The sequence below is a fragment of the Trachemys scripta genome, chromosome 5, assembly GCF_013100865.1.
Source record: "Trachemys scripta elegans isolate TJP31775 chromosome 5, CAS_Tse_1.0, whole genome shotgun sequence".
Lineage (NCBI taxonomy): Eukaryota > Metazoa > Chordata > Testudines > Emydidae > Trachemys > Trachemys scripta.
Window position 1 is genome coordinate 55,124,366 of NC_048302.1, and position 26,151 is coordinate 55,150,516.

General features: G+C 44.4%; 1 protein-coding gene across 1 annotated transcript in view; it reads left to right on the forward strand.

Annotated features, from left to right (window-relative positions):
• ARHGAP10 (Rho GTPase activating protein 10) overlaps positions 1-26,151 on the forward strand; it is a 246,201-nt gene that overhangs the window by 190,333 nt on the left and 29,717 nt on the right. Inside the window, exon 18 of the mRNA XM_034771459.1 lies at positions 2,856-3,006. Within this exon, the coding sequence (XP_034627350.1) occupies positions 2,856-3,006 (151 nt within the window). The remainder of the gene's footprint in view (positions 1-2,855; positions 3,007-26,151) is intronic.

A 26,151-nucleotide genomic window follows, 5' to 3' on the forward strand; every position in this document is an offset into this window, starting at 1 on the left:
GATTGAGACCAGATTTGCATGAGCTGGCCTTGAGATGGTTACTTAAGTTGCATGATGCCATTATGAAGCAGCAATGCATAATTTTGCCACTTCGCTAGCTAAGTAATTTTAAAACAAGTTATTTAGCCTTATAGCACTTTCCTATGACGTAAGGCAGATGATGACACCTTCATGAAGGAGTTAGCATTTAGTATGGCCGATTCCAGCCAGAGGATGAAACTGAGCTTTTCGGGGATCCTAGAAGTAAAGGAGAAGACTTGAGTTGATGGCTGTCTGGTTTATTTTGTGTGTGCATGCACATGTCAGGGGCAGTTGTTTTGTAAACAGTATTGATGGGGATCACAACATGACACTTTGCAGCAGAGAGTCACTGTGTGACCACTTCATGTGTTACTCTGCTCCCCCAGTTCTTAAACTATTTTTTCCATTATGCTGCTAATTACAGCTGCAGTTATGGATGGGTTCACTTCCTATATCCACTTCATTAACATACTGCATGTGTTTAGCTCAGTGTTTCATTGAATGAGGGTTTTTTTTAATAGTTTGCTTATAGTTTCTGTTTTTTTGTTTGTTTGTTTTTTACTTACTGGGTTTCTTAGTCCAGTAGTTTTACAGGGACATACTGAAATATTTGTGGAGGATCAAAATAGAGAGCGATGGAAATTTAGTACAGCTCTTGCAAAGTCAAACTAATACATACAGGCAGGTTGATCTCTTGCAGCACTCCTAGAGAAGGCCTTCTCTTCACACCCAGGGCATCAAGTTTGAACTGAGAGGTGTAGATAGGGCTAAGCAAACACATACTTGTGGAATGTAATGTAGTATGTAAGACACTGAATCCTTTAAACAATTTCTAGGTGGCTTACTATTTATCAGGGAGCACAAATGCTACAATCAGCCCATGGAGATAATGGCGTTAGAAGTTAGAAGCATTCTCTTTAATTTTTCTGAAGCAAATATTTATCCATAAACTTGTTTAATTCAGCTTTGTTGTATTTACACATAAGAGGGCAGTATGGTACTGTTAGCCAAATGCCTTGTGTGCACACCATTATATTTTATTATATTATGCATTGCATCATATTTTAAGAAATGGCTTTAGAACTTTGAGCACAATTAGAGCTTTGTGAGTGGCCCCACGAGTTATATTGCATCTATACAAGGAACAATCTATACAGGGAATACATGGATAGTTTTCTTTTCTACATGTAAATTATTTTGTGCATTTATAGAGCTGTAATTGCAATTGTACGCAGTGTTTTTATTCTCTTAGTCAGTATGTATAGATATGTAAAAGAGAAGGAGACAGATTATCTAAAGCTGGTATGGGGAGGTTTAAATTATGCCACGTTGCATCTGAGAGAAGTCAGACAGTGTTTCCAACATTGCTTACCCTTGGATGCCCTATGCTTTCTTCCGAGTCAGAAGGGTGGTTCTGACCATTTTGCACCATTGCAGCCACCTCTCCTTGGAAGTAGATAAACCTAAATTGATGCCAGAGAGGTCAATGTGAATGTGGGCTCTTGCTTGAATATCTGTGCTATACAATCTAATTCATGTACATGTGATACTCAGGATAACCAGCCAGCAAAAGATGCCATGTAAGAGTTTCTTTTAATTCAAACAACATGGTGCTCTGAGTGACTACTGCACTTCTCGTGTGTTTAGTCGCTTGGCTTTTTAGCTTTGTGCCTTACGCAGACGTAAGGCATGTTGTAATTATCCTGAAATGTGCTACCTGGGAGTAAGAGTTTACTTACAACTTCTTAAATTTCTGCTTCGTAAAAGTTTTTTTCTATGAAGGCTTATTATGAACTCCCTCTTTATAACCTCTTGCCGTAATATACAAAATGATTGTCTCTATAACTCCAGTACACAGAAACACCGTACACTATTTAATTATGTTGTTTCTTGTTATACCATTATGCTGTGCTGCTATACGGTGTAAAGGAAACATAATACTTCATTTTTGTAAAGCTATGTGCATGTTTACTGTCTCGTGGCTGTTGTCTTCAGAGAAATCTATAGTATGCTAACTTGCTCACATGAATTTGCCATGATCAAATGTAAAGGGCTGCTATTAAATGCTATATAGGCATATTGATCAGCTTTTATAAGTAAATCAGCATCATGGACTAGTAAAAAATGCAGGAAACTTGAACAGATGTGCATTGCTTTTTTACCCAGAGAGAAATGACATTATGCTTTATGTTGGATTTTAATGGTCATGAATGAAAAGATAAAATGACTAAAGGAAATGTAATTTCGTGTGTGTGTCTTTGTGGGTATTATCATGGTTAGTAAAAGTGTGTGGACTCATTATTTAATGGCTAACTGAAAAAGTTCCAGTACAATATGCTACTCCTGCCTCCTTCACAGCAACTCCGCCACATACCCTCCCTCCAAGAGCATGCTTTTTTTTAGGGGTTAATATGATAGTATGATTCTGTCATAAATTTTGAAAATTAATATGACTATTCTGGCAAAATTACAGGCCCTAAGTGAAATTGTGGAAATTTACTTTTCTGGATAGTGGTTAATAGAGTTAATTTATTGTTTTCCCCTAGTTGGCAAGCATGGCTGCACATATTTAGTCTTTGGATTAACTGATCTGCTGTCTGGTTAATGTGTAGACAGTGCTTTTGCTTATTTTTATTTTGTATGTATGTATTTATTTAAAAAGCACTCATTAAGGACCCACGACACACTCCTAAAACTTGAAGGAATGGATTTTTGGCTCCTGTCTGCTTTGAATGAAATCCAGAACAAATGTTGTTTGATAATGGTTTATAGTTGCATTGCACAGGTTGCTGTTCATGGTAAATAATTAATACCTCTTGTGTTCTTGATCGCAGATTTTCAAAACCCTGCCTGATGCCACTTTCCCTGAGCCAATCTCTACGTCAATATCTCCTCCAAATGTCCCACCAAGGCAATCGAGAAGACAAGGGCAGCGTAATAAGCGGCCTCTGGCTGTATATAATCTCTGTCTTGAGCTCGATGATGGTAAGATTTTAATTATATTGTCTATCTTGGCAGCAGATGGGTGTTTTTGTATATCTTGTGTGAGTCTACAGTAATTTTCCATTTCACATTTCTATTTTTTTCTTTTTGTCATTTGAGACATGGAAAGGAGTTGGGAGGCGAAGAGGGTATATTCTTGTACATATTCGAAACTGGGGAATAATTGCCTAAAGTCCCATTCCTGCCCCCCTCCCCTCACCGCCCTTTTAAAAAAAAAAGGCAGTTCCCATTTCTTTGGGGAAATCTGTATGACCTCTACTGAAGATTATGCAACCATAAGATAAATGGAGAGGGAACTAAAATTAAAGCAAATCTTTTATGAGAAGAGCTAATGCACTCTAATGTTAAATTCATCTGGATTAAAGGCTCAGGTCACTCAGTGAACTGAAGAATACTGCTACTGTACTTGAATCTTTAATACCTTGATGTTCAGTGGCAGTAAATACTTGCATCCTGCTCTGTGCTGCTGAGAAGCAAGAAATCTTGCTGGATGTGCAGTATGCAGCAATATCATATAGTGCAGTATGGAATATATGGTATTCTGTATGTCAGCTCAAAACCTGGCCATTTTCTTGAAATCTTGTGGTTTGAGGGCATGTGCAGTTCTAAAAAGGCAAGTCAGTGCTCAGTTTGTATTGCAGCCCTCTCCACTCTAGTCCCTTCTTCTCTCTCAGTGTAGTTAGTTAATTATCCCTCCACATGAAGAAGCATGAGATCAAGACACAATGCCCACTTAACATTAAAGTGAAGAAAATGAAGACTTGAATGTTATGTGCTAGTATGAGACTTCTTTGAGTGATTGCTCATGTGTATTCCACAATAGGTGTGCATGCTCACCATGTGCACCAGTGCCAGAAGTTTTTCCCCTAGCAGTACCCGTAGGGAAGCGCCCATAGGGACCCCTGGAGTGGCGCCTCCATGACGCAGTATAAGGGGCGCTGCGCGCTCCCCCCATCCTCAGTTCCTTCTTGCCGCCAGTGAAGGTGCTTTGGAACTGCTCTGCTCCAGCTTTGCTGTAGCTCATCCCTCAAACTGCTTGTTCGTTCAGTGTATGGTACCTGTAGTTAGTTAGTTAGTTCAGTTAGTGTAGTTTAGCTAGAATGCCCCGTGCCCCGGGTTTTAAGTCGTGCAACACTTGTAGGTGACCTGTGCCAGTGAGCGATCTGCATGCGAACTGTTTATGCTGTTTGGGGGAAACCCATCTCAGAGATCACTGCAAGATTTGCAAGTCGTTTAAGCCTTGGACCAAGAGAGAAAGGGACATTAGGCTCTAGGCTATTCTGATGGAGTCGGCGCTGACCCCGGCTCTGGAGCGCCGCTTCGAGTCAGCACCGGGCACGGCGGTGTCGGTGCGCGGCAACCCTTTGGCACCATCGACTAGTCGGCACCACTCCCTATCCACAGGGCAGGCCAAGAAAGCTAGGAAGAGGCTTTCTTCGCCGCGGCACTGGAGTAAACCCGGGACAGAGGGTAGACCCATGTTGGGCAGTCCTCGATCCCCACCGGCCTCTAGGCCTCTGACTCAAGTTGAGCGGAGTAGCCTGGCCCATTCGGAGCAGGCCTCCCTGAATGTCCGGATGCCCTCCACACCAGAGGCCCTGCAGGCGGCCTGGGATGTTATGTCCATGCCGGTACCAGGGGAACTGCGCTCCAGAGGCAAACCACTGCTGGGATCTCCGCAGTTGCCCCCAGTTTGGTACCGGTCTCAGTCGAGGGAACGTTTCCGACGCCGTTCGCTGCCCAGCAACCATTCAGGGCAAAGTCCACATGGATCGCTCTCAACGTCCACCAGACTGTCTGGTTGGGTTCCGTCTGACTGAGACTCTTGGCACCGCTCTACCTTGAGGAGTGAACACCGATGGGACCGAGGCAGACGACGCCAAAGGTCCTTGTCTCGGAGGGGCTATTGCAGCCAGTCACGGCACAGATGTCGACGTCGTTCCCGTTCGTTGTTCCACCCCAGGACGGGACCCTGCCACGGCACTGCCTATGTAGCCCCAGGTGTCGATCGCCGTCGTCTCACCGTCGCAGGTCCACCCTCCGGAGCTGATTGTGGAGCAGCTGTTACCGACGGTACCAGTCCTCCTCCCTCCATCCCACAGGAGGACTTTAGGGTCCACCAAGAACTCTTAAAAAGGGTGGCATCAAGCCTCCACCTCCAGGCAGAGGAGATGGAGGAGCCCTTGGACTTCCTGTTTAATATACTGTCCTCCTTGGCACCGGGCAGGGTGGCCTTGCTTCTCCATGAAGGAGTGGTGAAAATTTCAAATGCCCTGTGGCAAACCCCGGCCTCATTGGCCCCCATCTCTAAGAGAGCAGAACGCAAGTATTTTGTACCCGCCAATGGGCATGAATACTTATACACCCACCCTGCTCCTAACTCCCTAGTTGTCAAGTCGGTCAACCACAGGGAACAGCCAGGCCAACCAAGCCCCTACCCCAAAAAATAAAGATTCAAGGAGACTGAACTCATTTGGAAGAAAAATGTATTCATTCTCAAGCTTCCAGTTATGGATGGCGAATCACCAGGCTCTCCCGGGCCGGTATGAGTTCAATCTGTGGGGCTCCCTGGCCAAGTTCGAGGACTCCCTCCAGGAGCATGACAGGAAGGAGTTCAAAGCGCTGGTGGAGGAGGGCACAGGGGCTGCCACGGCAACCCTGCAGGCGGCTTCGGATGCAGCGGACACAGCTGCGCGGTCCAGGGCCTCAGCGGTGTTAAAGAGAAGGGCTTCGTGGCTCCTGCTCTCTGGGCTGTCCAGCAAGGCGCAGACCTCCCTGCAGGACCTCCCGTTTGATGGCAAAGCTCTGTTTGTGTAACAAACGGATACGAAGCTGCGTGGCCTGAAAGACTCCTGCAAGATGCTCCAGATTCTGGATCTCTATATTTTGGCTCTGGCTAAACCTAAGTTCAAGCTACAGCAGACTCCCGCTCAGGCCACCCATTCAAAATACGAGACCGATTATAAAAAGTCATGAGACTATAACAGGCACCCACAGAGGCAGTCTCAGCCTGCCCCCTATCCTGGGTGCTCCAAGGGCAAGTAGGCGGCAGAAAAGGCGGTTTTGACAGGACGCCCAGGGGCGCCCTGCCAATTCTCATCAGGGGTCCACCCTCAATAAAGCTTCCCTTCTCCAATCGGTTGTGTGCTTTCCTCCCAGAGTGGTCACGGCTGACCTCAGACCGATGGATCCTCAACACCATCTCCCGGGCTACACTCTTCAGTTTACTTCCGCCCCACCCAACCACCCTCTGCCCCCGTCCCTTGTGGGGGACCCCTCACACGAGGCTCTGCTTGAGCAGGAGGAGGGGTGGCTCCTGCGACTAGGAGCGGTGGAAGTGGTACTGGGGGAGTTCAAAGGCAAGGGGTACTACTCCCTCTATTTCCTTATCCCGAAGGCCAAAGCGGGGCTCAGGCCCATCTTGGACCTGCGAGGCCTGAACCAGTACATGGTGAAGCTCAAGTTCCGCATGGCTTCCCTGGTCTCCATCATCCCCTCCCTGGATCCCGGGGACTGGTATGCCGCCCTCGACCTGCAGGATGTGTACTTCCACATTCCCCTTCCGAGGGGCACAGACGCTTCCTCCATTTCACAGTGGGGCGGAAACACTACCAATTTACGGTCCTCCCGTTTGGCCTGTCCACTGCCCCCAGGGTATTCATGAAATGTATGTTGGTGGTAGCGGCCTACCTCAGGCGTTGAGGGGGTCCCAGATCTTCCCCTATCTGGATGACTGGTTGGTCAAGGGCAGCTCCCAGTCGCAGGTGCGGGATCACGTGGCGTTGCTTCAGTCCATGTGCACCACCTTGGGCCTGTTGGTACACAACACCGAGTCCACGTGAGTCCCAGTACAACGCATAGAGTTTATTGGGGTGGTCCTGGATGCCTCGTCGGCCAGAGCCTCCCTTCCACCAGACAGGGTCACAAGGTTTTCGGTGACAGCAGCCAGAGGCATGCCTCCAGCTCTTGGGTCACATGTCGGCATGCACGTATGTGGTCCGTCATGCCAGACTCAGGATGAGGCCGCTCCAGCTTTGGTTGGCCTCGATGTTCTCCCAGGCCGGGGATGGGATGGACAAAGTCCTCATGATGCCCGAGCCAGTGATCACCTCCCTACAGTGGTGGTCCTCCCTGAGAAACATGCTCCAACGGGTCCCTTCAGGAGTAGGGCCCCGTCGCTGGAACTGGTGTTCGACACGTAGGACCTGGGATGGGGGGTCCATTTGGGGAATGTTCAAACCCAGCGTCTGTGGTCAGCTCAGGATCTGACCCTCCACATAAACATCAAGGAGCTCAGGGCAGTACGGCTGGCGTGCATGGCTTTCCACTCACACCTGGAGGGCCGGGTGGTCAAGGTCCTCACGAACAACATGGCCACGATGTTCTACATCAACAGGCAAGACGGGGCCCGATCCTCTGCCGCGAAGCCCTCAGGCTGTGGGACTTTTGTATAGCCCACGACATCTGCCTACAGGCCTTCCATCTGCCAGGCACCCAGAACATGCGGGTGGATCACTTGAATAGGGACTTCTCTTCTCAGCGCGAGTGGTCCCTCCACCCAGAGGTGGCACACAGACTTTTCCAAGTGTGGGGAACTCCCCAGATGGACCTGTTCATGGCTTGGCAGAACCGTCACTGTCCCTGGTTCTGCTCGGGGGGCGCTATCTCTGATGCCTTCCTCCAGGTCCTGGTCAGGTCAGTTTCTCCATGCTTTTCCCCCATGCCCGCTGATCGGCAAGGTCCTGGAAAAGATAAAAACAGACAAGGCCTGGGTCCTTCTGATTGCCCCGGCATGGCCCAGGCAGCATTGGTATGGGAACCTCATGAGCCTGGCTGTTGCTGTCCCACCAGGACCTGCTCTCCCAGGACCAGGGCCGCCTCCCCAACTTGGCGGCACTCCACCTCACAGTGTGGCTACTCAATGGTTAGGTAGGGAGGAAGGGACGTGCTCGGAAGGGGTTCAGCATATCCTCTTAGAAAGCAGGCTGGCTTCCACACACCGAGCCTATTTGGCAAAGTGGTCTCAGTTTTCCAGATGGGCGGACGCCCCGATCCAGCTGATTTCAGACTACTCCTTCACCTTAGAGCCCAGGGCCTGGCGCCCTCCATCAGTCAAGGTGCACCTGGCGGCCATATCGGCCTTCCAACCACCAGTGCAGAGCCACACGGTATTCTCCCATGCTATAACTAGCCAATTCCTTAAGGGGTTGGATTGTCTCTTCCCGTATGTTAGGCCTCCTGTCCCGCAGTGGGACCTAAACCTGGTGTTGGTCCGTCTCACAGTGCCTCCGTTTGAGTCGCTAGCCACGTGCTCCTGATCACACCTCTCGTGGCTAGGCGGGTCTCGGAACTCAGGGCTCTGACCTCTGAGCCCTCGTACATGGTGTTTCATAAAGATATGGTCCAGCTCCGCCCACACCCTTCTTTCCTCCCGAAGGTGGTCTCCGCCTATCACCTGGGTCAGGGCATTTTGCTGCTGGTCCTCTGCCCCAAACCCCATGCGTCCAGTGAGGAGCGCTGCCTCCACGCATTGGATCTGAGACGGGCTCTGGCTTTTTACTTGGAGCGGAGTAAGCCGTTCAGAAAGTCCTCCCAACTGTTCATCGCCTGCACATGAAAGGTTGGCCGATCTCCACTCAACTGGATCACCTTGTGCATCCATACCTGTTATGACCTGGCGGGAATCCCTCCGCCACCAATTGTGAAGGTGCACTGGACTAGGGCACAGGCCTCGTCAGCTGCCTTTTTGGCTCATGTCCCCATTCAGGACATTTGTAGGGCTGCCATGTGGTCTTCAGTTCACATGTTCACCTCGCATTATGCGATTGTCTCCCAGACCAGGGAGGACGCTGGCTTTGACAGGGCCATTCTCCATCCCGAGAGTTTGTGAGCTCCTTCCCACCTCCAACAGCTATAGCTTGGAATCACCTATTGTGGAATACACATGAACAATCACTCGAAGAAGAAAAGACAGTTACCTTTTCCGTAAATGGTGTTCTTCCTGATGTGTTGCTCATGTCTATTCCACATCCTGCCCTCCTTCCCCTCTGTCAGAGTTGTCTGGCAAGAAGGAACTGAGGGTGGGGGGAGCGCGCAGCACCCCTTATACTGTGTCATGGAGGCGCCACTCCAGGTGTCGCTAGTGTACTCCCCTACAGGTACTGCTAGGAGGAAAAACTTCCGGCACCGGTGCACATGGCGAGCATGCACACCTATTGTGGAATACACATGAGCAACGCATCTCGAAGAACACCAGTTACGGAAAAGGTAACTGTCTTTTATTGATACACTGTCATTACATCGCCTTCCTGCCTTGGTGAATTTGGTAGTGAGGAACAAACTCAGCACAACTGTATCAGACAGCTGGCTCTGAGAAATGTCTGAAAGAGACTCGGCGTGTCTGCAGTACTTTTCAGCTCATTGGTGAGACGGGGAAACTCTGCTTCTTTCTTTTTTTTTTTAAAGACGTATGAAACTAGAGGGATATACTAAAAAAGGTTAACAAATTGTTGGGTGTGTAGTCCTTGCTGACTGAAGAATATGCTGAGAAACTAAAAGACGTAAACAGTTTCTCCAATTATAAATTAATCTTCAATTTAAATAGTTTTATACAACTTGAATGGCTGCTGAGCATGTTTGAAGTTGCCACTGCCACCATTTTGAATGCAAACTCTATTTAGACCCATGAATTCCCACCACACAGTGGCAGCACCTCACATTAAGTATCTGATCCTGATCCTAGTGCAGTTGATGGGAGTTTTCTTGTTGACTTCATTGGGAACAGGATTAGGCCCATAAAACAGTGGTATTGGTAACAAAATAATGATAATCTGATAGAGACAAGGTTGGTGAGGCGATATCTTTTATTGGACCATCTTCTGTTGGTGGAAGAGAGAAGCTTCCGAACTTCACAGAACTCTTCCTCAGGCCTGGGAAAGATAACCAGAGTGTGAGCTAAATACAGGGTGGGGCAGATTGTCTAACCTTGCCATTTAGCCAAAGAAACAGCCCATATTCCCTCCTGATTTGGGTATTTTGAAATAAGAAAAAGGCTGAGATGTTAAAGCTTGAACATGGTAATTCAGCGCTTGCTGTGATTCCTTTGAGGCCTGTGGGTTGTGTTTTGGTAATGATTTGGTGCAGCGTGATAACCTAGTAATATGCCATCACAGTGGATGGGGATGGGTTCTGTGTTGTTGTGACTCAGATGTCCCAATACTGTGATGTAGGGCTTTCTCAGATGATTCTAAAATGTGTTGGGGGGACATTTTTTCAAAGTGTGAAAGGGTAATTAGGTAGCTAACTCCTACTTAGTTAGGGTTGCCATATGTCCGGCTTTTGACTGGAACGCCCGGTCGAAAAGGAACCCTTGCAGCTCCGGTCAGCACCCTCGACCGGGCCATTAAAAGTCCAATCAGCGACGCAGTGGGGGCACAGGGCTAAGGCAGACTTCCTACCTGCGCTAGCTCTGTGTGGCTCCCAGAAGCGTCCGCCAGGTCCTTGCGGCCCCTATATGCATGGGCGGCCAGGGAGGCTCCGCGCACTGCCCTCGTGCCCACAGGTGCCGCTCCTGCAGCTCCCATTGGCTGGGAACCATGAACAATGGGAGCTGTGGGGGCAGCGCCTGTGGTGACGAGAGTAGTGCATGAAGCCTCCCTGGCCGCCCATGCATCTAGGGGCTGCAGGGACCTGGCGGCCGCTACCTGAGAGCCAAGGTAAGTGCTGCTGTGAGCCTGCACCCCAGCCCCACCCCAGAGCCTTCACCCCCAGCCAGAGTTCTCACCCCCACCGCACCCCAACTCCCTGCTCCAGTCCTGAGCCCTCTCCTGCACCATGAATCCCTCATTTCTGGCCCCAGCCGGAGCCCGCACCCCCCAGCCGGAGCCCTCATCCCAACTCCTGGCCCCAGCCTGGTGAAAGTGAGTGATGGTGGGGGAGAGTGAGTGTTGGAGGAAGGGGGGATGGAGCGAGAGGGGGTGGGGCCTTGGAGAAGGGGTGAGGCTTCTGGGAAGGGGTGGGGCAGGGGTGTTCAGTTTTGTGCCATTAGAAAGTTGGCAACCCTATACTTAGTGTCAGTAGGAGTGGGGTGTCTAACTTCCTTTTGTGCCTTTGAAAAATTCCCCCCTTAGTATACTACATGCATGTTGAAATCAGTGGCATTCACTCAGGACTCTCAGCATCTTGCTCTTAGGAATTGGCTGTTTGATAGGTGGCTTGTCTGTACTGCGTTGCATATTAACATTGACTTTTTTCTTTTAATTTGAATTTAGTTGTTCAGTTTTATGAGGAACTTTTGTCAGTAGCCAATATCCTAATTATTTGACACTGCGTACGATACATACAGTAACACAGAATGTTTAGCCCAATTATGTCATTACCTGAAGGATCATTTTGGTGGATGGGAAACATAATATGTATTACAGCCTCATTAATTATCAAGTCACTGGTTAGACCTGAATAGCTCTAAATATGTTCTTACAAGCTTTTAATTATTTCATTCAGTGGGAAAGGGAGAAAGAACAGAAGTTAGGTTGGGCTTTATTCCATATTTTCTTAGTTTCTTGGCTAACAAATACATGTTTTATAACTGCTCTTGGAAGATTTTATCCGGTGTATGTGTTGTAACAGGAAATTAAACATTAAACCATTTCTTCCACACACCCCCCTTTTTTTTTTATTCACAATGGCATGAGTTAAGCACAGAGCATTGGCCAATATTTTGTATTTTCTGGATTTGATCAATTTGTCACAACCTTGTTGTTTAAAGAGAGTAGCTAGTTTTTATATATTTATAGAAAAATGTACCTTAAAGTGTGTGTGTGTGTGTGTGTGTGTGTGTGTATATATATATATATATATCTTATTAACAAAATAATGCTGAATTCTCAGCAGTGTGTTTGAGACCAAGTAAAACTGTCTTTGTGCTTGAAAATTTCTCGAGAATGTTTCGCTTAGAATTGTTATGCAAACAGAAAATCATTTGGAAAGAGGAAACAAGCCTTTAATTATCAGCTGCTCCAGGGAGTCAACAGGCTGCAGAGTCCACTAGTTGGATTGAAAGCACACAGTCTAGGCCATTTTTTCTTTTTAAAAAGCACTCTCAAATGCACCCAAAATGTTTGCAGCAACTACTCAGACATAGGACTGTAACTGAAATAAATATTGATAGTCATAACAGGTTGAAAAACACACTGATTAATATCTTCATTATGTCTTCAAGTAATTAGCTACAGTGGGGTCTGATAACACATAGATTTTCCTTACACATGGTAATTAGGTGATATTAAACCTATTTGCAGACAATTCACGTATTATATTTTATCAACTTGTTATCAGCAAGACAAACCAAGTTACAACAGATATTGTTTTTGTTGGTCTTTTTTTTTTTTTTTTTTTTTTTTTAGTTTTTCTATGGTAAGGAAATTATGAAAGCTACATGCTGAAGTATTCCATCCTGTCAGTATTTCAAGTAGAACACCGCTTAAAGGGGAATGACAAATACTTTGAGTATGGCCTGATCCTCCAGTTCTCACTGAAGAACATTTCTACCAGATTTGCCCAAAAATGACATTGTGATCAGTTCAGAGTTTGACTGCCCTCTGAAACTAGAAAATAGATTTTTTTTTTTTTTCAAAATAGCATCTTTCATTTACTATCCCACAGAACATTATGGAGAGTAATGTATTGGTTGTGCAATAACTCTTGAGATTTGTGTGTCATACTAGCCTTATAAACGCAGTAGATGGATAGCCTTGGAAATTAGAACCTGTTCTATTGAGGGAAATGCTCCTCCTTTTTTCTAAAAAAAATGCCATGGGGTCCTTAGTTTATACATGGACAGTCAACAGAGATTCTCAAAAGACAATTAAAATGTTGTTCCTTCCTAAATTTATTTACGTTTGCATTTTACAGTCCACAGAAAAATGCTCTGAGAGGCAAAAAGGGGAAAATCTATTGACCCAGTGCCCCCTCCAACAAATAAAAATATTAAAAATGGAGGTAGGGAATTATCTGTAACCTCAGAATTGTAATAATCATGGTGGCCTTTAGGATTGGAGAAGCCAAAAGCTACAAGCATGTGGAATATGGAATGTGGCCCTGAATGGTCTCCATTTCTGGCTCTGCTGATAGAAATGTTTGTGTAACTGTCAGGTGCTGGCTTTTCCCCACCCCATGAAGTATCCAATGCCACATCCAGAGTCTCTTTCCAGGCACATTTTTATTTCCCAAATATAGGCAAAGTGCTCTCTCACTTTCAGTATGCAAAACAGCTTGTAAGAATATTCAAAAGTAAAATTTTAGATACAATTAAAATGGGCACTGAAAGCATTGAAAAGAGGAGATGACTGGAGTGAAAATAAAAAAAATAATGAGGGCAATAAGAGGACCAGTGAGCCTAGGATATAGGGTCAATCTTTCCTGGAGAAGGAGCATCATTAAAAGTCAGATCTCCTGCAATATTCCTCTATCTCTGTAATGCTCCACCTTCTGCACACAGACACGCAAAGGCACATAATACTGCAAGCAGGCCAGTTTGGCATACTAAAAGCCATTAATCCCAAGCATGGAAGCCACTGACACGTACCCTTGCTTCATGCCAGCTGTGCACTATCCAACCTCAATTCAAAAGATAATATTCCTTACTCAGGCATGCAAGGATGCTTGCAGAATAAACAGCTGAAGCAATAGGCTCAAGTCCTATTAATGAGGAATAACACTGGAGCAAATGAGAGAGCATTTCTTTTAATTGGATGTTTTTGTCTCTCTTTTTGGTGGTGTTCAGTGTTGGTGAGAAAAGTCTTGCGACTGGGGTTCTGGATATAAGGGGTTTATGGGACAGTTAAGGGAACCTTCCCCTGTTTTGCTTCTGCTTCCCTTTACCCTTTCTCATTTGGTCATCCAAATTCTGTTCCTCTTCTCCCATTACCTTCTTCCCCTACTTTTTTCCCCATTAGATCCTGTCCTTCCCAGACAGCTCTGGATTCTCTTTTAGGGTTTTCATTTCCCCCTGACAGTGGAAAGCTCAGACAGACAGACAGACTGCCTCCTTCCCTAATTCCAACTACAACTGCTCCTTTCTGGCTAGGAACCAACAGCGGGGTAGAATAGCAGAGTGGGTTCCTGATCAGAAGGCGCTACGGTAGAGACCTGGGGGTTAGAAGTTGAAACTGTAGCCAGTACCCTGCTACCTGGCTGGAGCCGAGCAGATAGATGAGAATTCAGCTGTCCTATGAGATGGTGTGAGCAGCAACATATAGGCAAGAATGTCATGTAAGATGTATAACACTTGGGGTACACCCTTAGGAAATGGGTGGTTGTCTTCTACAACATGTTCGGTTACTGAATAGATTTAATGTTTAGCCCCTTGAAAAGTGCATTATAATAGCCTAATCTTGACGTGTCCAAGGCATGGATGATGGTAGGGTGGTCCTTGCGTGTAAGAACAGAACATCAATCTCCTGATCATATGGAGGTGGAAAACGCTGTCTTGGTCATTGCTGACTTATGTTATAAGCTGGAAACTAGCAAGACGCCAAAATTGTGATCACACATGACAAAGACGCACCTTAAGTCACAGGGGCCAATACAAACTTTGCCATATCCTATCGTTGCTTTCCTTAACCTAACAATGTTACCTCAGTCTTCTGTGGATTGAGCCACAGCCCTGACCCTCTCATCCATTCTCAGTGCGCTACTGTTCACTGAGACAGACTTCTCTTTAGCTATTGCCAATCAAGAAATAGATCTTGGAGTCATTGTAGATAGTTCTCTGAAAACATCCGCTCAATATGCAGCTGAAGTCAAAAAGCTAACAGAATCTTAGGAATTGTTAGAAAGAGATAGATAAGAAAAAAAATATCATAATGCCACTATATAAATCCATGACATTCCCACACATTGAATACTGTGAGCATTTCTGGTCCCCCTAAAAAAAGATACACTAGAATTGGGGGGAAATTACAGAGAAGGGCAACAAAAATGATTAAGGGTCTGGAGCAGCTTCCATATGAGGAGAGATTAAAAATACTGGTACTATTCAGCTAGAAAAGACACAGCTAAGGGGGGATATGATAGAGATCTATAAAAATCATAAATGGTGTGGAGAAACTGAATAAGGAAGTGTTGTTTAACCCTTCATGTGACACAAGAACCAGGGGTCACCCAATGAAATTAATAGATAGCAGGTTTAAAACAAATACAAGGAAGTACTTCTTCACGCAACACACAGTCAATCTGTGGAACTCATTGCCAGAGGATGTTGTGAAGACCAAAAGTAAGTGGGTTCAATAAAAAATTAGATAAGTTCATGGGGGACAGGCCCATCAATGGCTTTTAGCTAAGATGGTCAGGGATGCAACCTCCATGTTCTGGGTGTCCCTAAACCTCTGACTGCCAGGATGACAGGGGTTGGATAACTCAATGATTGGCTATTCCGTTCATTCCCTCTGAAGCACCTGGCATTGGCCACTGTTGGAACACAAGATACTGGGCTAGAGGGAACATTGGTCTGACCCAGAATGGCCGTTCTGTTGGCCACACCCTCTAATTCAGACAAAATGGAAACAGAGCTGAGTGTCATTAGCATGTTGAAAACACTTCAACATAGGCCTCCTCATTAACCTTTCCGGCACTCCACTATACTGAACAGGAGGGGTAATAAGGGGAACCATTGTGGGGCATGTTAGGGCTTGTGCTACTCCAGCTACATGAATAACGTAGCTGGAGTCGACATAGCTTAAGTCGACTTAGCCCGGTGTCTTCATTGCACTGCGTCCACGGGAGATGCTCTCCGGTCAATTTCCCTTACTCTTCTCAGAGAGGTGGAGTACCGGGGTTGCCCAGAGAGCGCACGCTCTGCTGTCGATTTAGCGGGTCTTCACTAGACCCACTAAATCGACCCCTATAGTGTCGATCTCCCCATCGTGAAGACCAGCCCTGTGTTTTTGTAGCAATGTAAGCTAGTTCAATTACTGCTAATGCTAGCGCTTCCTTCTAAATGAAGGCAGGAAAGGTTTTTTTGTTTTTGTTTTTGTTTTTTTAATACTAAATAGCAAAAGAAAAGTGGATAACAAGGTGATATTGTCTCAGTTTGTCAGTTGGGGAGCCTGTATTGAGTGCATGAGCTCTTTCTGTGGTCCATGTCTACCTGGTGCAGACACTCGCAGGAGTTCCACAGCAATCATGTGGCATGGCCCCACTAACTGACAGGATTGCCAAAGCCAATACTGCAAAACTCGGAAGGCAAGTCAAAATAAACCCATGATGATGATAACGTCGTCTGACGAGAAAGGCACCATAAACCCCTTGCCAGTGCGTGTGCCTTTGTTTCACAGACATGCAATATGGCACTGTGTCCTGAAAAGAACAGAAAACTTTTAACAAAATAGCCCTGGGTTTAAGGATATTTGATGCCATTTGAGGAGCACTAATGCTTGCCTAGAGTGGAGATTTTTGTACAAGTGTAGTCATGGCACTGCCTTCTCATGAGCAACCATCCTTGCTTTCTCTTCTAGCTGTATCTTTCCCCTTTTGGTGACCTATGGCTCTTCTATAGGAGGTTCACTAGGAGCTTCACCGTAGTTTTTCATTCTGATTGATAGAGCCTCCTCTTGTCATTGTAATCCACAAAGAGTAAAGAGAGGAACTCCACACTTTTGTATCTGATTTCAGTTCACGCAGTTCCCCTTTGATCTGTCATATCTCAGAATTTAATTATGAGGTCTAAACGGATGCCCCGACTCTGGATCTGTGATTGTGCCTGGAACCGTTTGCCACAGCTTGATGAAGAGATGAGGATTCTTGAAGCATTTTATTTTAAGTTATCTCAGTGAAAGGTTCACCTACAACTCAGCACATCTGTGTGGTTTTTACTGAGGGAATTGACAATCTAAAAATTCTTCATCCTACATTTTAAGGGGGAACCTGACAAGGAACAGATATAAATGAAGGTTAATTCCATGATATTCCAGGCAGTAAAAGTGTGACTGGAAAACCTGTTGTTTTTTTAAAATCTATGCAAACACTTTAAAAAAATTAAAAAGCTTTTGGGTGAGTGAGGAAGGAGAAGTGCCCTGAGCTTATAATGTCTTGCAGATGGAAGACACATTTCCTTTCCCTCGCATTTTGGCTGCAGACCTTAAGCTGCATGAACCATTCTTCAGACAGGTTCTGCCTCTTGATGCTGCTTTTCTAGCATTCCTGAATCATTATGGGGTTGGGGAAAGTAATCTCTCTAATAAAAACCTCTACATTGTGTATAATATATACATGCATTTTTATACATACACACACACACACACACTTTTTTTAAACAAATCAAAGGTGGTCTTTCTTAGGAAAAAAAGTGAGGTCAGCCATTGAAGCCATTTCTTAAAAATTATGTTAGCATAAAGAAAAATTGGCCTACATAATGTTCTGCAACCTTGGCTCTTACTGCAGGTGTTTCGAAAAGAAGCATTATTCTGATGGATAAACAAGTCATCTACTGCCCACTGTCTGACAGAAATCTGTATTGGTTGCAGTGTGCAACAGTCCTTCTAACATTTTAATTAATGGAAAACGTAATAACACATTTTATGTAGTCTAACTACATGCTAAGATAGTAGTAAAGGTCTATGGGGTTTGCTACACAATAACAAAGATCTTTTCCATGTAATGACATGCAGTAATAGAGCTGTCTTTCACACAGTGTACAGGAACCTGATATTCAGACACTAGTATCTCAGGAATCCTGAAATTTGTTTTTTGTTTTTTTAATGTTAGTGTTGTTTGTTAAGGTTTTCTACCAAAATAAACTTGCTGTGAAGTGTGTCCACAAGAGAGGATTTGGACTGGTTTAACTAAGTCAATTTAGAAACAGATTTAGTGAAATAGGTGCAATTTGGGGGATGTAGACTGGGTCTGAATAGTAAGCAGAGTTCTGCTTACCCATTTCAGTTGGAAAGAAGGCAATTATTTTGAGAATAATTTCCTCAGCACTGGATGTTTTATATTAAAATCTGAAGAAAGAAGACTGCTCCTGATTTCTGCCATTTGAACATGATCAGTGTGGACTGTAGTGGTGGGAAATCCACCCTTAATGGTAGAGGCACTGGCACAAGAGAAGTAGGTTGACTAGTTTTTTCCTCTCCCTTTAGGAGCTTAAGTATCTTGTCTCAGAATCTTTTGACTTCTGTTGTGATTATGTAAATGTGAATGTTCTGCTTCAACAGTATAAGGTAATTTGTTTTGACTTCTGTTGACATTGTAACCTAACTGGTCCCCTTCAGTTCATAATGTAATTTACATAATAATTCCATTGACCTTTTGAAGTAGAGGTGGTGGTTCATGTCATAACATAATGCCTATTAGCTGCCACTGACTTAATAACGTGATCTGTACTTCATATCATGTGATTTCTTTTAACTTGTATTGACATTGTAAGACAACCGATCCTCTGTCATATTTTCATATCATTTCACTCTACCGCTGTACCTGTTGAAGTTCTAAGTAACAAATGTAATTCTTACTCTGCTGTGGATGTTTATTATGTGCATAGTTTCTGTCTCTAATCTGCGAAGTTTCTCTTTAAATGAAAACATTGAATGTATCCATCATAAATTCACAGACAAATAAGACTACTTTCTACTTAGTTAGATATCTGTCTTGTTCAGGAGAAATTTTTCCTTATGGTGAATGAATATCTCAACTTTATTTGCTACTTACCTACATTAGACTTTGTTTATTACAATATGCAAGGTGGAAAAGAAAGGAGTTTGGGATATCTGTACAGCCAACGTGACACCTTCAAATACATGAAAACATTTTATTCTGCTTATAATCTATACCATGCTCATCATCTTGATATCTCAGTAGAACGTGTGAAGCCTTCACGTTGCATACTGTTACTACGGAATTTTTCATTTTTACAAACTACTTTTGACCCATAGATGTTGTTAGTAAGGCTGATCTTAAAGATTACTTTTTCTTTTGATGGTGCAATCTGTAACTACTTAAGTGAGTTTGCAGAAAAATTGGTTAATTGCTTGAGAGAGAAGGTGTTAGCTGTCTGGTTTTCTTAGCTCTTGTTACAAATGGATGTTTTCTTATTTAAAATTCTTGGATTAAAGCCAAGGACTGATTCTTGATGTTTGTCAAGATATTTCAGTTTCTGAAGCCAACAACAAAATATTCTTTGAACGGAACTTGCATTCCAATCACAGCAGCAACAACAAAATTAAAAAAGAAAAGATAAAATTGGCTAGCCTAGCTGGAAAGTTTGGATTCTGATATGGATAATATTATTACATTTTATATATTTAAAGTCTTTCAACCCTAAGAATCTCTGATTTTGGGCCGGGGGAGGAATGAGAGAGAGTTGGGAAGGTGAAATAACATACAAACTTATTGAATACTGTGGTGATTGACACAGTTTTGTTACAGATTTTGTCTAACAAATCAGTATTTTCTTTTTAACTGGGAGTAGAAATAAGGAGAAGGTCAGGAGTGTGGGAGTTAAAGAATTAAGGGAGTAAAAAAAGATGAGAGCGAGGACAGGCTTTTATAGATTCCAGTGCCAGAAAGGATCATCATGATCATCTAGTCTGACCTCCTGTATAAAACAAGCCATAGAACTTCCCTGAAATAAATATCTTTTAGAAAAACATCCTGTCTTGATTTAAAAATTGCCAGTGATGGAGACACCACCACAATCCTTGGTAAATTGTTCCAATGGTTAATTACCCTGGTTGTTAAAAATTTACGCCTTATTTCCAGTCTGAATTTGTCTAACTTCAACTTCCGGCCTTGGACTGTTTTGAAGAGCCCATTATCAAATATTTGTTATCCAGGTAGATACTTATAAACTGATGGAGTCACCCCTTAACCTTCTCTTTGATGAGCTAAATAGATTGAACTTCTTGAGTCTGTTTTCATATCCTTTTATCATTCTTGTTGGCTCTCTTCTGAACTGTCTACAATTTATCAACATCCTTCTTGAATTGTGGATTCCAGAACTGGACCCAGTATTCCAGTAGAACTTGCTCCACTGCAAATACGGAGATAAAATAACCTCTCTACCCTATTTATGCATCCCAGTACAGCATTAGCTCTTTTGGCCATGCTATCACATTAGGAGCTCATGTTCAGCTGATTATCCACTGTTAATTGGTTATCAGAGTCATTGCTTGACTGGCCTGAGGGCAATGTCTGTTGTCTATATCCTCACCAGGGCACAGTCCTTTCCTTTTTAGGGTAGTCACCTCAGCCTCAAGGGTCTCTATCTTCTGATCTTTTTCTGTCGTGTGCTGTTGCTGTAGGAGCACTTCAGTGCAAAGCTTCTTTGCCACCTCCTCCAGTATCAAGTATTGTTGCTCACTGTTCTCTTCCTTCCCTCTGATATGTACCAATTCTTGTTCCCTCTATATTGCTTGTGCTCAAAACCTTGTCCCTTGTGGAGCACATTTCCTCCAACTCCTCCAAGCATTCTGCCAGCCGAGTCAGTAGGCTGTTAGGTTGGACAAAGACCTCTGCTCTATTCTCATCAGCCCTGCACACAACTTTCCTGGGTATGCTGGTCTTTGGGTCTAGTTCCTCCCAGGGCCGGCTCCAGCATTTTTGCTGCCTCAAGCAAAAAAAAAAAAAAAAGCCGCGATCGGTGGCGGCAGTTCAGCGGCAGGTCCTTCGCTCCTAGAGGGAATGAGGGACCTGCTGCCCCCGAATTGCAGCAGGTGCCACCCCTCTCCCTTGGCCCCCCCAAGCACCTGCTTGTTAAGCTGGTGCCTGGAGCCGGCCCTGGTTCCTCCCCTATATTCCTGGGCCACGATGGAACCTCTCTCTCCTCATGTCATTTCAGGTACCTGGGACTTGCTCAGTTCTGTTAACAGACTATACACTTCCTCCTCCTTTGACTCTCCTGGGGACTGTTCTGCTTCATTTGCAGGGCCCCATGTTTTGCAGGGCCCTCATCTACTTCTCTGAGGTCCCAGGGCATCCCTTTAATACGTGTTTCACCTTCCCACATCCAAAGCACGGATCTTAGCCCTTCCTCCATGGTGATCCAATATGCCCTACATGCTTCTTAGGGGATCCCAGCTTCTCCCTTTGTCTGAAATAGCACTCCACATAATTGCATTGCTCCATTAATGAGCAATCTTTCGTGACGTTCCCAGATTTGACACATTGGAAACATACTACTGAGATTTTCTGGCTTTTCTGGGGGAACTTCCCTTAGGTTGGAAGACTTATTGGGGGCCAGTAACTCTTCTGAAATGCTCTCTGTCTATGGCTACCAGGATTATCCCCACTTGAGAGATCCCCCCGCCTCCTTAGTGTTGGGGTAGCCTTTGAGATCTTTTCCACTCAGTTCCCCAAGAACTCAGTTTGACTTTAGGTCTTGTTACTCAGGTTCTTTTATGTGGCATACAACAAAGCTACACTGAGTTGATTAAACTCAAATGTAGGGGATGGGTACAGGGTATAACACACATCCAAAGTCAGGGGGCACTACTGATCTGGCATACATTTCTTCTTTTCTTCCCTAGTGAGAAACTCCCGGTCTGGCATATGCCGCTCAGCTCCCTTGGCCTCCAAGAAGGCTTCCACTCTTTCCACTGCCTTGCCCATGGAAAGTGCCCAAAAACGCCTTACCCAGCTTTGGGCTCCCACAGGCAGGACCTGCAAAAATTGTTCCAAAACCTCCAGGTCTATAACTCTCTCTACAGAGCTAGTCTCTGGACACAACCAATGGGTAGTGAGGTCCTGCAACCACTGGGCCACTACGTGCATGCATGCTCCCTGTAGAAACTGTTTGACCTGGAATCAATGACTGTATGCTTCCAGAGTCAGTACCAGTCTGTCTAAAATAGCAGCTTTTACCAAGCCAGACTGCTCCTCACTCAATACTCGGTACCCTGCCTGGGTCTCTCCCATCTAGGGGACCAGACAGCATATGTGAAAAATCGGGACGGGGGTGGGGAGTAATAGGAGCCTATATAAGAAAAAGACCCAAATATCGGGACTGTCCCTATAAAATTGGGACATCTGGTCACCCTGCTCCCATCAGAAATGGGTGCCACCCAGGCTCTCAAACTGACTCATCCAAACTTGCAGCCCTGGTTACTCTCACAGAAGTGCTGAGAAAAACCTCAGCATTGTTTTCTGGCCCCATCTTTGCCAACCCAGTGCAAGGCCTGCCTGAGCCATCCTCTCCAGGTCCAGTAAGACTCCCTGAAGCTCAGTTCTCCAGATGTTTCAGGAACCACTCCTGTTGCTGGGGTTGGAGTTCCTGGAACTGCTGTTGATTGGCAAGCTGAGCCTCCTGCTATTGCTGTTGACTCTACAGGAGTTGAAGGAGGAGTGCCTGGGTCTGCTGCTGCTGCTCTACCAGTAGACTGACGATGTCCTCTTTCTTTTCTCTGAGTATTAAAAAAAGACAACCAAACAAGGGGAGAAGGCAAATCCTGATCTTTCCTGTTAGCTAATTTAATTTCCTCTCTGTTCAAGGGACCAATCACCAGTGTGCATTCTCCACATGTAGTGCTGCTGGCCTGTCTTTCTCAGCCTCTTTTCATCAGAGCTCAGTTTATTATTCAAACACAAAACAAAGCTATTCTCCTGATCAAAGCAGTTTGCAGAGGCCCAGAGGCCTTTCCCTTCGCATCTTTCAATGCTGCTCTGAGTCTGATAATTGAACAGGGCGACTGGCCCAAGGCCCTTTGGTCCTTAGAGTGGCAGACCATGCCATTACAGCACAGAGGCAGAGTTTTAGTTATGCGGATTGAGAAGAAAGGTTGGATCTTGTACCTATGTAGGAAGAAGAGGCAAGATATAGAAAAAGCCTGTATGTATGGCTCGAGAGAGAAGGCAAGACAAAAGTGATATACGACTCACAGACTGGGTGACCCAGATGATATTAGTGTTGCCCATGGTTATAGAGAAAAAGGGGTAGGGTGCAGTTCTGGTGGAAAGTAGTATTAAGAACTCAGTTTTGGTCTCGCAGAGTTTCAATCGATGTCTGGATGCTTGAGGGTAATCCACGCAGAGTTGTTCTAGAGATTGGTTGAGATATTGGAATGGGTGGAGGGAGATTTGTGAGTTATCAACATAAAGATGATAGTCTAAGTTAGGCTTGTAGATAAGAGCAGGTAGACATAGGGTGTAGTGAGAAAAGTGAAATCGGGTGGGGATAAAGGCTTTGAGGAACACCCATGAAACGCTCAGGACAACAGTCCACTCAATGATACACTGAAGGAAGTGATCAGAAAGGTAGCCCTCTAGCTAATTTAAGGAATGGCAATGAACTTCAAAAGTAATCATGTTCTGCCTATTTTTCTGTATAGAAGCTACCTATAATGAAGAGGCTTTGAGAGGGGAAGGAAAACTGAAGTTCCTGGTGCCCCTCTCTAAAAGAATAAAAGATATCAATTATCAATCCAGTAATGCAATGCAACATTTACACCTTCAGAACTTGACAATGCTTCTCACTGTAGAAGAAGTGGGGGTGGGGGGAGGGAGAGAACCACAATAGAAAAAAATATTAGGAATCAATTAATCTACTGAATTAAAAAAAAAAACCCACTGTTCCAGTAAAGTGCTTGACACAGTAGATACAGTAGACATGATAATGCTTTCAAGGCTGCTCTGCCCTCTGAAACTTTCAGAATTTTACTGGCTTTTCAAAGCAATACATAACAAATGGGGGAAAAAAGTCTAAATAGATAGCAATCAATATAAATTAAAAGTTCTGAAATGTAGAAAATTGATAAGGAAAGCTAAAGACATCAGGGGAACCTCCATGGCTGGCAGGGCTATGGATAATAAGGAGTTTTTAAAATATATTAGCAGCAAAATAAATTCTAGCTAGAGTATAGGCCCATTACTAGATGGTAAAATTGTTAATGATGCAGAAAAACAGAAGTGTTCAATAAATATTTCTGTATTTGAAAAAAGGAGGATGATGTACTCATATGACTTGAGGATAATGAAGTTCCTTCCAGTCCATTAGTAACTAAGGAGGATGTCAAACAACATCTTCTAGGGATAAACATTTTAAACTCAATGGGCCCAAATGAACTTGCACCCAAAAGAGGCCTAAAAGAGTTGGCCGAGGAGACTGTTGTTAATTCTTAATAAATATTAGAATACTGGGGAAATTCCAGAAGACTGACAGAACATTAGCACTCTTCTAGTATTCAAACAAGGCAAGCAGAATGACCAAGGAAACTATAGACCTGTTAGTGGGACATCAATCCCAGGAAAATAATAGAAAAGTTGATATGGGTTTGTGACAGATATGACAATATCCTGGAAAACCTATTTTGAATTAAGTAAAGTATCTCAGGAGGTCATTGTGTTAAAAATGCAAATGTTTATGTATTGTTGTGGGATGGTTCTTCTGAGGGGGAGAAAGGATTGATGTAAACGCTGCAAAGTGTTATATGTTTCAAAGGACTCTTTTTAAAAAAACAAAACAAAAAGATCTCAGTGGACCAGACAAGACTGAATTTAGTGGAGTGGGATTCCTAGGAAACAATTGGGAAGAATGGAATTCCCTCCGGAGCCATTCTTTTGAAACTGTGCCTCGAATTGAAATCCATTATCTGGCTGATTACCTTTTCACCTATTCAAAAGCCCGAACTAGATAAAGGAAGGACTCAGTAACTCACAGGGGAGCTAGTTCTGAGTGATAGCTGTTATGAACCTCAGGAAAAACCCTTGTGTGGGGCATGAAGGACTAATTACCAACCAGAGCCCTTGTTGTAGTTAGTGGGTGGTCTCTGGTAAGCTTATTAGCATGTCTATAGGGTCTTTGTAATGCTTCTACCTTAGGAATAAAAGTGCTTGCTAAGAAAGAACTTTGCGCTAGCTTATAACTGTCTCTTGTCTCTGAGGAGAAAAGTAAAGCAAGCTGGCAGTCTGATTTTGCTGGGGATTCCACAGTATAGGCAGGAAGCTGTGCAGTCTGGAAATCCCAGTCAAGAGAGGGAACAGTGGTGGCTGAGGAGCTTGGAGCCTAGAGTTGGTGCCCTTGCTAGACCATAGAGGGGTAATAAAGGTGCAGTTTCCCTGAAGTGTGACAGGATCCACTTGATAAAGAATGAACGTGTAAGAATATAAGTAATGCCTGTCTGCTTTTATGGGAGATCGGTTTTGTCAAACAATTCTAATTTAATTCTTTGATGAGATTACAAATTTTTAGGAGAGTGGTAGGAAAGAGAAGAAATAAGGTCAGGAAAGAAAAGGACACATGAACAGAGGGAGGAGAAATGAGGGGGACGACAGTCTCCCATCCCAGATGATATCCGGGATTTAGCCAGAGCTGGTGGAGATGGTAGTGTCATTTGGGTTCCCCCCCTCCACCCCCCGTCCTGGTGTGGTCAGGACATCCCTCAGGATTTGGATGATGAAGGACCAACGGTGTTAGGATGGATCCCAGGGTCCTGGCAGATGGTGGAGGTGGCAGCCATGATGGTGAAACTTGCTCCTTCCTCTTCTTTCAGTCTGCAATTGTATTCATTTCCAATCTCTTTCCACTTCCCCCCACCCCCCCGAGTCTTTTCTTTTAAGGACCCCAGAGGGAGCGATGGGCAGAATAACTTGTTTTCTCATTGCTTAGTTCACCGATTAGGCCTAATTTCCAACACACCAATTTTGGTCCATTAATTTTCAGTCCCACACTTCTCTTCTTTACAGGGCATGATTTTAACACAGTCCTTGAGGTGTCTCAGTCGGCCTTTTTGTTTACACTAATTCAGTCTTTCTTTCTCTCTTTTTCCCCTTTTCCCATCACTATTTATTGTTATAGGTTATCATGACATTTTGTGGACTTTTATCCAGTTTCCCCACAGCTAGACTCACAACTGGAGTAGGCCTACCAGGCCCCAACTATCACTACAACTCCCTTCTGGTCCTAAACTGTATGAATCTATGAAAATTAATTTAGAATTTGGGGGACATAAGTTAGTCTCCAAAACTAACAATGATATTATCTATGTGTAGCAAAAAATCTTTTGTGTTACTAGAAAGCAACAATGCAGTATGTTGTTTTAAGCTGATGGAGGCACATCCATATTAATATTTATGCTATAGGAAAGAAATTGTGACAAACTGTAAAATCTACATGTAAAATCCTGACCCCATTGAAGTCAA